Source organism: Mustela lutreola, chromosome 13 (genome assembly GCF_030435805.1).
Source record: "Mustela lutreola isolate mMusLut2 chromosome 13, mMusLut2.pri, whole genome shotgun sequence".
Classification (NCBI taxonomy): Eukaryota; Metazoa; Chordata; class Mammalia; order Carnivora; family Mustelidae; genus Mustela; species Mustela lutreola.
Genome location: NC_081302.1, coordinates 62,372,763 through 62,385,637, shown reverse-complemented (window position 1 = coordinate 62,385,637; position 12,875 = coordinate 62,372,763). Strand labels below are relative to the sequence as shown.

Genomic DNA, 12,875 nt, shown 5'->3' with positions numbered 1-12,875 from the left:
TCATGTAATTTCTAAAAGGGTTTGTGTAAGTATCATTATTTGAGTTCTATCTTAAGGCATGGCCGAATTCATCAGTGATGCTAACTGGGCCTGGAGGTTTTCTCGTTAAGGGGGTTCAAAATATTCATGAAGGCCACAGGTTACCCAAAATTATGAAAAATACCATGTTTGTTCATGTCTTAAATTTAATATTTGCAAGAGTTAGTGAGTTAGATAATATGTGCATATGCTGGAAAGGTTTCTTTCCTTAACGTGTCTGGTGCCTATAAAACTGGTCTCAAACATCTGGAAAGATTGGGTTTACAAAATAAGGATGGAATAAAACTGAGTCCACAATTAAATAACATGTTCAGCAATTGGGTAATCGGCTCACAATCCTGAATTTCCCTGATGTATTATTGAACAAACTGCCTAGAGCACATTTTCACATCTACTTTCCCAATGTTTTCCATAACAGAAACTCATATAGTCTCTTTTTTTTTTCCTGCCTCCTGGGGACAGAAACTTGGCAACTGTACTTGGGGTATTTTAATCAGGTAAGTTTTCCTGGCTCTTCTTGTTAATCACATCAGACAGCCCAGTGCAGCTCTGGCTTGCAATATGAAACAGTGTGACACTCAAGATGAAGTTCATAACCCTTTATTAGGCCCTTCCCTGTCATCCCTCCACTGAATGTGAGCTTCTTCGGCAAGAAGTGACTGAGCCCCAGAGCTAGCAAACACAGACACATCATCTCCTTCACTAATAGAGCAGGCAGTGCTAACTAAGATCATTGCCATCGTCACTTAGGATTCAAACAACTGGGGCTGGGTTTACTGGGCAGGGATGAGGTGGGTAGGGGGAGGTGCTCATAAACCTACAGGCTTAACCAGATCTTTAATGCCACAAACTTCTGAGACAGCATCTGAAGTCTAATAATGAAACAGCTGGCTGGGGAATCTGAGTGCTTCAGGTTTTGCTCTACCTACAGAGTGCCTATGGAGAGAATGGACGTTAGAGACTGTCAGCTCTCTCCTTTGTCTGTGCTCCCTCTCCTGGATATCACCTGACCACTCCCTAGCAGTCCCCTAGCAATAAAATATGGAATGGGAACCAAACAGTAATTTATAAGTGGACAGTAAGCTAAATTCGAGTAGGCAGCTGGGACTATCGCTGAAAGGAGGGAAATGGGTGCCTGAGAACAGAAAGCTCACTGCTGGGATGAGAATCGTCTTTTCCTTATGTTATCATAGTTCTCCGTCTTTCCTGTCTCTCTCTTTTTGCCTCACAAAGGGAAATTATGAAGACGGGATATATAAGATTTTTTTTTTTTAAATAAGTTTCTATCTTTACATGAGATACCACCTAACAACTCTACCCGAGTGTTCTGGAAGGTGTGGCACAGTTGCAAGAAGGAGAGGAAAGAGTGGCTGTCAGGCACAGGCTTCAGTTCTGGTTCCCCGGCTTCTACGTCTGTGACGCTAGTCTAGTAACTTCATCTCTTCGAGATTTGGTCTCCTCATTTGTAAAAATGCAGGTTTTAACAGTAACAAGAGGCAATTACTGAAAGATATGATAATATATAACTTCGCAGTAGATAGTAGATACTTGTATTATTATCACTTATCCCCATTCTACTTAAATGACTTCAATACGTATTTAGCAATGGCCCATCAAACAGATGTGTAAGAGTGTGCCCAGTATTTACACATCAGCAAAGAATTAATAATTTCTACAGAAGTCTTAATAGTACTTATATTTACTGAGCTTTTACTATCTATCCAGTACTCTCTGGGCATTGATTTACCTCTATTACATAATTTAATTCCAGAAGCATCTCTTTATGGTAGACACCAGATACTATTAATTGCAATACTTAAATAATGTTCACATCCTGGTTACTCAATAATTTCAACACTATAAAGCTAAAAGTAAAATCATTGCTTTATTTTGTGATCCAGAACAACTTTGCAAAGTACTAATTATAACATATGGGGGATACTCTCAACCCTTCAAACTCTTCATCTGACAGATCAAGGATGCTGGAAAGTTTGAACGATTTCTTCAAAACTGTACAGCAAATATACTTTTAATTTTCCTTGCAGGCCATCAGATCCTGCAATCAGATTACCAGACTGTTTTTAAAGAAATTCTTTCCCCAAAAAGAAATGAAGCAAATATAATAAAATATTAACATAGGTTGATTATTGGATTGAGTACTAAATAATATTTGCAGTTTTTTTATTTGAATTTTTTGTATCTTTAATTTTCTTAAGTTAAAATAATTGTTTTACCAGTCCGTGTACTTTCATTTTCAAAGCAGATATATTATCAGCCTATATATTTTTCAGGTTTCTACCACGCTAGGCCTCAAATTTTTCTTTCTTTCTTTTTTAGTGATAGTAAGGCAAAACATAAAGTGATAATTCAGCTTAAATTTCATATAGTAAAAGATGTATGCCATTCTTTCTAAAAGTCTTGACAGTTTCTTCATAATCGAATTCTTCTCCTAAAAAATGACATCTGTATATCCTAAAATAATGGAAGTTTTAAAAACAAAACCAAAAATTTTAAAAATGAGAAAAAAAATGATATAGAAATAGTAGGATCTCTTACATCTCTTAAAAATGCATCATCCTGAAAAAGTCCTCTTCATCAAAATACACATAAACAATCTCACATTACTTGCCTTACCCCTTAACCCAGAACACAAATATGTGAAATATTTTCTTTGTGTCAGTTCTGTATACAAGGTCAGCATACTGAGATGGAAATCTTTTCCCATGAAGATCCAAAGGGTAATTCATAGTATTTTGAAGTTTACTTAAAGTTGGTCAAACAAGATAAGCATAGGACATGCACTTTCTCCACCAGCCGAACTCTGTCAGGCAATGTTGAGGAGTGAAAGAGAGTGATAGGAGTTCAGATGATGATTTAATCAATGGTCAGGGGTTCCGAGTGAAAGAAGGAAGGAATGAGAGAGAGGAAAGCTCTTGTTTTGAAATGCAGGTTCTAACAAATAACAAATGCCAGTGCATTAACACTGTTTCTGAATCTGGGTTTCTGGGTTGTGGTTTAAGATAACTGTTCTTTATATAGCTCATGCAAGCATTTGGGATAATGAATTAATTGCATTTTAATTTACGTTAGCTTGGCAAAATTAAAATGACTTAAACTTATCCCTCATTATTTAAGCTTTCAGAAATGGCTATAAGCCACTTCATTTGTTCACCCACAAAAAGATGGTTATCTTCTCCAAGCTCAGCATCGGGGAATGTCTTTAATGGGACTGTTTTGATAAAACCTTGGTGCCACATTCCAAATCCAAAATGGAGCCCTAAGCTTGGTCAAGGATGATTTAGCTGAACCTAAAATGTAAAATGTAATCAGCAAGGTTCTCCCCTTTCCCACTGTAAGCTTACACTTCTTGGAACCACCACTTTGTTGGGCTCAGAACTGTCACGGTTGCCAAACCAACCATGAACAACCACAGCTCATCAGCCTCTTGGTTTGGTTCCCACACTCTATGTCCATGTTAACCCTGAAGCTACTTGGATGACTTTTTGGAGACACGGATGCTAAGTTTGTATAGTGTTTGAACTTAACAAGACATACTCACATATGCTCACATATGCTTCACTTCCTTCTCTCAAAATTCAAATGAAAAGTATCTACAACTCCTCTCTTCAGTAGCCTCAGCCTCCTCCCACCTGTGTCTCCAGAAGGCCACCCTCACCGCAGATCAGGGCACAGCTCAACAGTCATCCCTGACTCCTCTGCTGTCTTGACTACCACCCAATACCGAATGACACTGGTTCTACCTCTTGGGGCTACAGTCTGCTAGTTCCAGTGCTGAGTTCAGGCTACCATTATTCTACTACAGCAGCCTCCGTGGACCTGCCTTCAATTCTCCAATAGGTTTTCCACATCATAGCCCTGCCCTGCTCAAACTCTGCTGATGCTCCGCTACCATCACACAAAGTCAGACACACATCAGCGCCTTTATCATCTGAACCTTGCCCTGCATGGGCAAGGGTGGGAACCCCTTTCCTTCCTTCCCGACCTTCATGTACCCTTGGCATTCTATACTCTGGCAAACTTGAACTCCTTAGCGGTCCTTACACATCACGAACTTTCCCATACATCCATGCCTCCGTAATGCTGCTATTCTGACTCATCCTTCAAGGCTCCACTTAGAGGCCCTCTCCCCCAGGACAGGAACACCATAGCCAATTCCCCGCACTCCCCATTTGCCAGGTTATAAATCTGTCCTGTGCATCCCCAGAAAGCCAGGAGTTCACTTTGATTACTTTCTGCTGTCATTGCCCTATTTGCATTTGTCCCCAATAGACTCAAAGCCTAGTAAGGTAAAGGATAATGTCTTATTTATAACTAGTTTAACTCTAGTGCTCAATATATGCTTCTTAGCAGGCATTCAATAAACACTTCTTGATTTAATGAAGGTACAGGCTTTATGTAATTTTACAAGAGAGAAATCTGAGGCAGAAAGCAGTCAAGGAACTTAACTGAAGTCACAGACTAGTTCAAAGAAGAACTGAAACCAAAGCCCAAGCCTGGTGATTTCTGGCCCTGTGGGAGACAGTCCACTGTATTCCACTGGTTAGAATTTCCAACACTGAACAGTCCAGTACAACAGAGGACCCGCACTGACGAGCAGAAGCAAGTCTCAATGACAGCTTCCCCTCCGACTGGCATAGAACAACCTTATATTCAGAGGGACAGGCACGCAGCCTTTCCAGCAGCCATAAGCCTGATTTCAAAGGCCACATACTCTACCTTTCTCCTCTGTCACATGTCGAAGTAACTTCTCAAGATCAGGAAGTTTCAGCAACAAGATGCAATTTGGAAACATGTCATCCACCACAACTTGATTTAGGGGCTGGAATTTTCCCTGAAAAAAGACTTCATTCAGTCAGAAGGCAAGCACTCCAGTCAGCAAACTCACACATTATAAAAAAAAGAAAAAGATACATCATCTCATAACTGGACCTTTAAACTGAGTTCAAAGTCATTTGTCTCACCTAAAGAACCCCTCCACTGGGATAGGCTCCAGAACGGACTCTTGGATCCCTCTAAGAAGCTCTTGAACGCCCTGGGGTTCCAACCAGCATACCACCCATATCAAAAGTACAGTCACAGAAGGGAAAAGTTCTAGAAGAGCACTAGAAGCCATGGAAGCTTATGGAAATGGTAAAGATTGCACTGGTCTGGTCCTACCCATTCACTGTGAGGAAGAACCAACTGAGGTCACAGAGCAGGGGTTCTAATCATCACTCAGGAAAAAGACCAGATCACACACAGATCAAATAGCTTCCCTCCCTATCCTTACCCCAGGGCTGAAGAAAGAAATGCTAGAGCAAGGAGAAAATTACCAAAATGAATCTGCTCCTGCCAGAACTGTCTGATAGTGCTTCCAAGTATAGACCATGATAAAAGAAAAGATAGCCAGAGGGATAAGTACAAGGAAGCTATACACATATTAAATCAGGCCCATCTCCAGAGTTGTGCAAGGCCTGGTAGCCAATGGGCCAGAATTCAGAACATAGGAGTTCAGAATATTCTTCTTCTCAATCAGGTTATATTTACTTAACTGTGCAGAAGCATGAAGTCTGTCTAAATCATTACTCCCCTGACTTGGGGATAGTGGACTTTATAAAAAAATGTATGGTTCTGCCCATGTCCCACTTTTAGCTCACTCTGCTTTTCTGTTTTGGTGACAACTCCATTTGGAGATAAAGAAACCGTCTGATCAGTTTTCTTTCTACAAATGCAGCTTTCTTTGGTTTGAAGGGTGAAATCTCATTCACTCAGTAGCATATGTCAAAGCTTGTCATACTTTCTGTTAAGTCAAAGAGTGGCAAGAAATGCCTCAGTTCCAATGCTGTCTTCTTCCTTCAGATAGAAACAATATCCACACATTTTCCAAGTCTGCCTGTCTTTAGATATCTACCTTAATCTATATTCTTTCATGGTCAACATATATTTTAAGTATTTAGCAATTTAAAACAATAATCATATACAATGAACTGCCACACAGTTATGTTAATTTCGTAAGTAATTAATACTTCATTCTCACTTTTTTTACCATATATACTCAAAAAGGAAATACAAGAAGCAACTTGTTTTGAATATAAAGTTAGTAACAGTTGGGATAGCTAGAAATTCTAGAAGAACTTTTCTGATGTTAAATCTTATGATTAAAAAAGACTAGGTCAACATTTCAAAAGTGCATACCAATATTCTTTAACTCAATAAGAAAATATTGTGTCTCACACGCAGGGAAGGAAATACCTCAATGTTTCATGAGTTATTTTATAGTGTACTTCAAGTATTTGAGAGGAAAAATTAAGATGGTTTACAGTGAAAGCCAACCACCCCTCTACTTCATTCTGTGTCTTTCGACTTGAAACAGCCCTCAGGACTCCCAAGAGATCCAGGGTGAGGATAATTCACTATGGTCATGGTCTCAGTGGGACACAGGGAAACAGCCCCACAACATGGGGGGGGGGGGCTTTAAATGTGCATCAGTACAGATGCTAAGGCTGGCTGGTGACTTTCCCTCTGTTAATGTAACCTAGAAAACAAATGGGAGCCAACTGAAGTATTCAACTGAATATTATCAGATCCTTGCTTCTGGTGGTGACCAGACCATTTCTGGTGGTTCATTCAGAGGTGAAGATTTACTGTCCTCACCGCTCATATACCCTAAATATGCTGGCTCCATGGTAGCTTCCAGAGAAAGAGCACCATGAATGAAGGAAGGAATAAAACGTCGCCAGTCTAGGGTAACGGACAGAGGATATAGGAAAGGAGGGGAAGAAAAGAAGCTAAGCTGCTTCCAGAGACAGCATGACTTAAAGTTTGAAGTCCGTTTTATTGCTTTCGGTTTTTATAGCAAATTAAACTGATACACCCACCGTATGGAAGTTTTGGAAATTTGGTGTAAGGACTAAATAAGATGAGCCCATAAACATTTAAACTATAAGCAAATATCAGAGTACGAAGACCCAGATTCTTCTAAGCAGTTTAAAATAACACTTATTCCTTAAAATTGTTAATTCACAGATTTTCAGACTGTGGTTGGTAGATGCTGGGGGGTCTCTCAGACCCTTTCAGGGAGTCCAGAGCTCAAGACTATTTTCACAATAATGCTAGGATGCTATCTGCATCTTCACTGTGCTGACATGTGCACGGCCAAGGGAGGAAGAACTGCAGGCTTCTTAGCACCAGTCATGGCCATGGCACCAACCTGTCCTGCAGCTTCTGTGCTCTTCACTGCCAGGCAGGGAAGGTTAAAAAAAAAAAAAAGAAAGAAAGAAAGAAAGAAAGAAAGCCAGCGTCACTTCAGGATACCCTTGATCAAGGAGTAAAATCAATTACTTTTAGTTAAATCTTGACCCTGAGTACAAATCTTTTAAATATTCTGTGTGTTAAAAGTGATGCTGAAGCCCCTTCTGCTGCTACCCAGGTGCAGTAATCACCTCAAGGAAAAGTGCTTGCATCACTGAGTCAAAGGCAGAAATAACTACTTTTTGTGGGATACCATTTTTAACTGAAAAAACCATTAGGGACTAGTGCTGTTCAGACCTGGGTATTTGGCAGAACATAAAAGAAGTGAGCCTGGGACTTCAAGGAAAAGACTGAAAGTACTTGCAGCCGGTGATATAATTTTAACTTCCAAGCAAAAATTAGAATTGTAGAAAAGTTGTATCTGCTATGACAGCTTCCCAATATACAGTTTTCTGATGAGATCAGTGGTGATATTAACAGAGGAGGGAGAGAGAGAAATGAGATGTGTTAACATTTGGAAGATCTGCAGAAATCAGTGGAGCAATATTTTCCAAATGACCAAGACATGACATTATGAAGTCCTACATAGGTAAAAAATCCATTCTCAGTGCAAGGCAGACCAATGGATTCTCATGTAAACAGAACACAGGAAATTCACTGATGGGGTTTCAGATTCTACATTGCAACGGATTTTTAAGAAACCACTTCCCCCTTGTTGGTTTTTAGATTAGTATCAAAGACTACGTTGTCTGAAGGTGCTATTGTACCAGTCTTCCCTTTTCTGACTCCATGTCTGTGTGAGGCCGCGAATTCTTCATATACCTCTACGGAAACAATACATGGACATGGACCGAATGCAGAACCAGATAGGAGAATCTCGATGTCCTCTATTCAGCCAGACATCAATAAGATTTGCAAAAATGGAAAACATGCCACAGTCTTCACTGAATTTTGTTATTTGTTTCATTAAAAACATGTTATTTATGTTAACATGTAATGGGCTCATTATTTCAAAATAAATTAATAAAACTATTTTAAGTTGCTCAGTTTTAATTTCTAATGCAGTAAATATTGATAGATAAAACCCATGGGAATAAAAAGCTTTTGGGGATCCTAAAACATTTTTAGAAGTATAATGGTATCCTAAAACCAAAATGTTTTAGAACCTCTGACTGAAATGATTACTGTTAATGAACTCTTTTATTGGAAGGGTATATTTCATCTACCTAGGATTCCTTAAGTTGCAAGAACAGCTTCCAGGTTACTAGGCACACCCCAGCTGACCTATTTAACATCTCACAGAAAGAAAATGAAAGAAAATGTATTCTTTCCTCTCCTAAGGGCCAGGGTCAGTTTCTTAACATTTGTATTGTATTTCAAAACGAATGAGTACTTAACGATAAAATCCTCCTCATCCTTAGGCTTTTTGTCAAACAAGTAAGTCATGGGGCATAGAGGACTAGGCCAGTCTTAAAAGTCACTGGTAAACCAGTCAGAGATTAGTGCAGGTACTCAGGTTTGTGTCAGTGCTCTAACCCATGCCAGCACACGTGATACAGGTGTTCTAGACCAAATCTACCAACCTGAATCTAACTAAATTATATCTGAATTATTGGGACTCTACATTTGGGTCATTAAAAGGAGAGAGAGAAGAGAGAAGATCAAGCAAAAAACGATCTATTCTGTTCCCTCACTGTTAAGTCCCAAACAGAAACTCACCTCTTTACCAGTCTTTCTGAGGTAGTGGAGAAGCAGAAATAGAGGGTCCATGGGTGTGGCAAAGTGGAGAAGACCTCCTACAGATTAAAAAGAGAACAAAAGGAATTAAATGTCTTAGAAAGACAACTTACTGGGGCATCTGGGTGGCTCAGTGGGTTGAAGCCTCTGCCTTCCATTCAGGTCATGATCCCAGGGTTCTAGGATCGAGCCCCACATTGGGCTCTCTGCTCAGCAGGGAGCCTGCGTCCTCCTCTCTCTCTGCCTGCCTACTTGTGATCTTGGTCTGTCAAATAAATAAATAAAAATCTTAAAAAAAAAAAAAAGAAAGACAACTTAGTTATTTCATCTTAATCCCAATATGGAAACCATTCCTTGAAAAATATATGTGAAATTCTAAATTCAGAAGCTCTTCTTACATAGGCACATGATTCTACATGACTCTTTTGAAATGTGCTACGGTAAGTGTAGTCACCATCTGTCAGCACATAACGTTATTACAGTCTTACTGATAGACTCTATGCTGTACTTTTCACTTCTGAGACTTATTTATCTTACAACCGGAAGTCTGTACCTTTTCATCTCCTTTATTTATTTCAGCCACCCCACAACCCACCTTCCCTCTGGCAATCACCAGTTTGCCCTTTGTATTTAAGAGTCTGTTTTTTGGGGAGTGCCTGCGTGGCTCAGTCAGTTAGGCGTCTGCCTTTGGCTCAGGTCATGATGGGGGTGGGTGCCTGGGATTAAGCCCCGTGTTGGGCTCCCTGATCAGTGGGGAGTCTGTGTGTCTCTATCCCCAACTTGTGCTCTCTTTCAAATAAAGAAAATCTTTTAAAAAAAAAAATTTAAAAAAATTTGTTTCTTTTTTTATTGTTTGGTTTCTTAAATTCCATTTATGAGTGAAATCATATGGTATTTGTTTTTCTCTCTGGCCTATTTCATGTAGCATTATACCCTCTAGGTCCATCCATGTTATCACAAATGGCCAGATCCCATTCCTTTTTATGGCTGAGTAATAATCCATTTTAAGTGTAAGTGTGTCTGTGTGTATCTATCTATCTATCTGTACATATAGATATAGATATGTACATATAGTATATGTATATACAGATATACATAGATATCTATATCTGTATATACATATACTATATGTACATATCTATATCTATATGTACAGATAGATAGATATAGGTATATATCTCCTCAGGCAAGGGAAACAAAAGCAAAAATGAACCACTGGAACTATACAAAAAAAAAAAAAGGTCTGCAGTGAAGGAAGCCATCAACCAAAGGAAAAGGCAACTACCGAATGGAAAAAGATATTTGCAGATGATATATCCCATAAAGGGTTAATACCCAAAATACATAAAGAACTTATATAACTCAATGCCAGAAAAACAAGTAATTTGATTAAAAATGGGCCAAAGACTTGAATAGACATTTTTCCAGAGAAGACATACATGACCAACAGACCCATGAAAAGATGCCCAACATCACTCATCATCAGGGAAATGCAAATCAAAACCACAATGAGATATCAACTCCCACCTGTTAGAATGGCTAAAATCAAATACAATAAATAATAATAAATAAATAAAAATAATAAAAAATATAATAAATAACAAGCGTTGATAAGGATGTAGAGAAAAAGGAACCCTTGTGCACTATTGGCAGGAATGCAAACTGGTTCAGCCACTGTGGAAAACAGTATGGAGGTTCCTCAAAAAAGTAAAAATAGAAATATCATATGATCCAGTAATTCTACTACTGGGTATTTACCCAAAGAAAATAAAAACACTAGTTTAAAAAGATATATGCGCCCTGATGTTTATTGCAGCATTATTTACAATAGCCAAGGGATGGGAACAATCTAAGTGTCCACTGAAGGATGAATAAAGAAGATATGAAATATTTAGAAATCATTTTTTATTATGTTTTTATTGTGTTATGTTAGTCATCATTAGTTTTTGATGTAGTGTTTTGTGATTCATTGTTTGCATGTAACACCCAGTGCTCATTGCAACACATGCACTCCTTAATACCCACCACCAGGCTAATCCCCCTCCCCTCTGAAACCCTCAGTTCGTTTCCCAGAGTCCATAAAAATCATTTTTACCAGAGGTCCTCCTACTACCCCAAAAAAGGGCAAAGTTGGGGGAAATACTGACAAAATGTGAACCAGGCAAACATTAGGAGACCTGTATGTGTAAGTTTATCTATAAAGCTGCAGTAAAATGTCATTTCCTACACGTTTGAGGATGAAGCCATGGGCAAGCAATATTATTCTCTCCATGAATAGCTCCTTCTATGGTCTGTGGGTTCACAGCTTGGAATAGCCAATAATTCAAAGCTGAGAAGGTGGTTCCCCACTTGAGACCCCACCCTATTCAGACCTTACCCTAACGTCCTACTCCTTAAGGAAAAGGCAAGAGGAAACAAGTCTAACAAGACTGAACATAAGGAACAGGAGACTCTGTAGTAAGATTACTATCCAGGCTAGAAGGAAAAGAAGCGTATCAAGAAAACTACCTACCTAGTCCCCACTTTTCCTTCCTTAATCACAGCCTCGCTAAGCTCCTTCTTACACACTCCTTCTTCCATGGAGGTGAACGAGAAGAGATATTTCATCACATGGAACGATAAATAATTCCTTTATCTTTATACTTATTTTGGTTTCAGGAAACATAGGTACTTTCTTTGATTCCCTAACAGAGCAACCTACCTATACAACCAAGAAATTCTAACGCTAAATTATATATATGATTCCAATTCACAGAAAGTAAAAAAAGTTAAGAAAGTAATTTCACATTATGATATTACTTGATTATTTTTTTAAAGTAGAAGAGAAACTTATGAAAACAACCTATCAGAAGCTCTAAGCTCATTTTATATGAGGCATCCGTGATAGAAATTAGGAACAGGTTTTTAGGTCTGAAAACAATATCCTGGTGGCTATTCTTAAAAGCAGCTCTTTCTTCAAGGCTAAGTTTAAAAAGAAGACAATGATGAAAAAAGCAGGCACCTTTGCTATGAACATAAAACCACTCAAATAAGGTCTATTAAAAAGCATAAAAAGCAGATACCAACTCAGACAGTCCAGGAGAGGTGATCAATCACTGACTCCCAATATTTCCCAGTTTCATCAGGATATTATTGTGTCTGCCTAGCTAAACCCAACTGCAAGTATATTACGTTAGAAGTTAGAACTCTCATACTTTGCCAAACGAATAAGCATAGCAGCGACAATAAAAGGGAATATATACTTTCCACCTGCCAGACTATATCACAGTCTGCCATTGTATTTTGGCAACTGAAAGCCATTTCAAATATTTTCATGCACATAGGTATATGAAATTTATCACCAGCAATAAACTCTTGTTCTGGAACATCCTAGAAGAAAGACAAAGTGGCCTTTTTACACTCGCTCTAAGTGGAGACATACATAGTCAACAGAAAGCAGAGGGCTGACAAAGAAATAGAAAATACTCTCAGGAAACAATGAGAACACAGGTAGAGGGAATGTATAATGGCCTCAACTATCACTGACTCGACCTTCCCCCGACTCCTTGAACCATCAGAACATGCGGAATCCTTTCTCCTTCTGAGTCAACACTGCTCCCAAATTAGAGGAACATTAAAAGAATCAGAACTTTGGTGTTGGGTATGTGTGTGTGGGGGGGTGAAGGGTGGGACAGTAGTAATTTTATGACAACACGCTAAAAAACATCTTTGTTATATTCTATTTCATTTTAGAAGTGCATTCATTTGCACAGAAGTAAGACATTAACACCTGAAGATCCTCAAAAGTATCTAAAAGAAGAACAAAGAGTTCCCAGTCCACACAATGTACGCTCCCGTGTTAGAAAAAT

General features: G+C 38.8%; 1 protein-coding gene across 4 annotated transcripts in view; it reads right to left on the bottom strand.

Annotated features, from left to right (window-relative positions):
• Positions 1-12,875, bottom strand: part of RNASEH2B (ribonuclease H2 subunit B) — a 63,344-nt gene that overhangs the window by 23,198 nt on the left and 27,271 nt on the right. For all 4 annotated transcript variants that reach the window (XM_059143954.1, XM_059143955.1, XM_059143953.1 and 1 more), the window contains exons 4-5: positions 9,010-9,086; positions 4,777-4,891 (exon numbers count right to left, since the gene is read on the bottom strand). In XM_059143954.1, the coding sequence (XP_058999937.1) occupies positions 4,777-4,891; positions 9,010-9,086 (192 nt within the window). The remainder of the gene's footprint in view (positions 1-4,776; positions 4,892-9,009; positions 9,087-12,875) is intronic.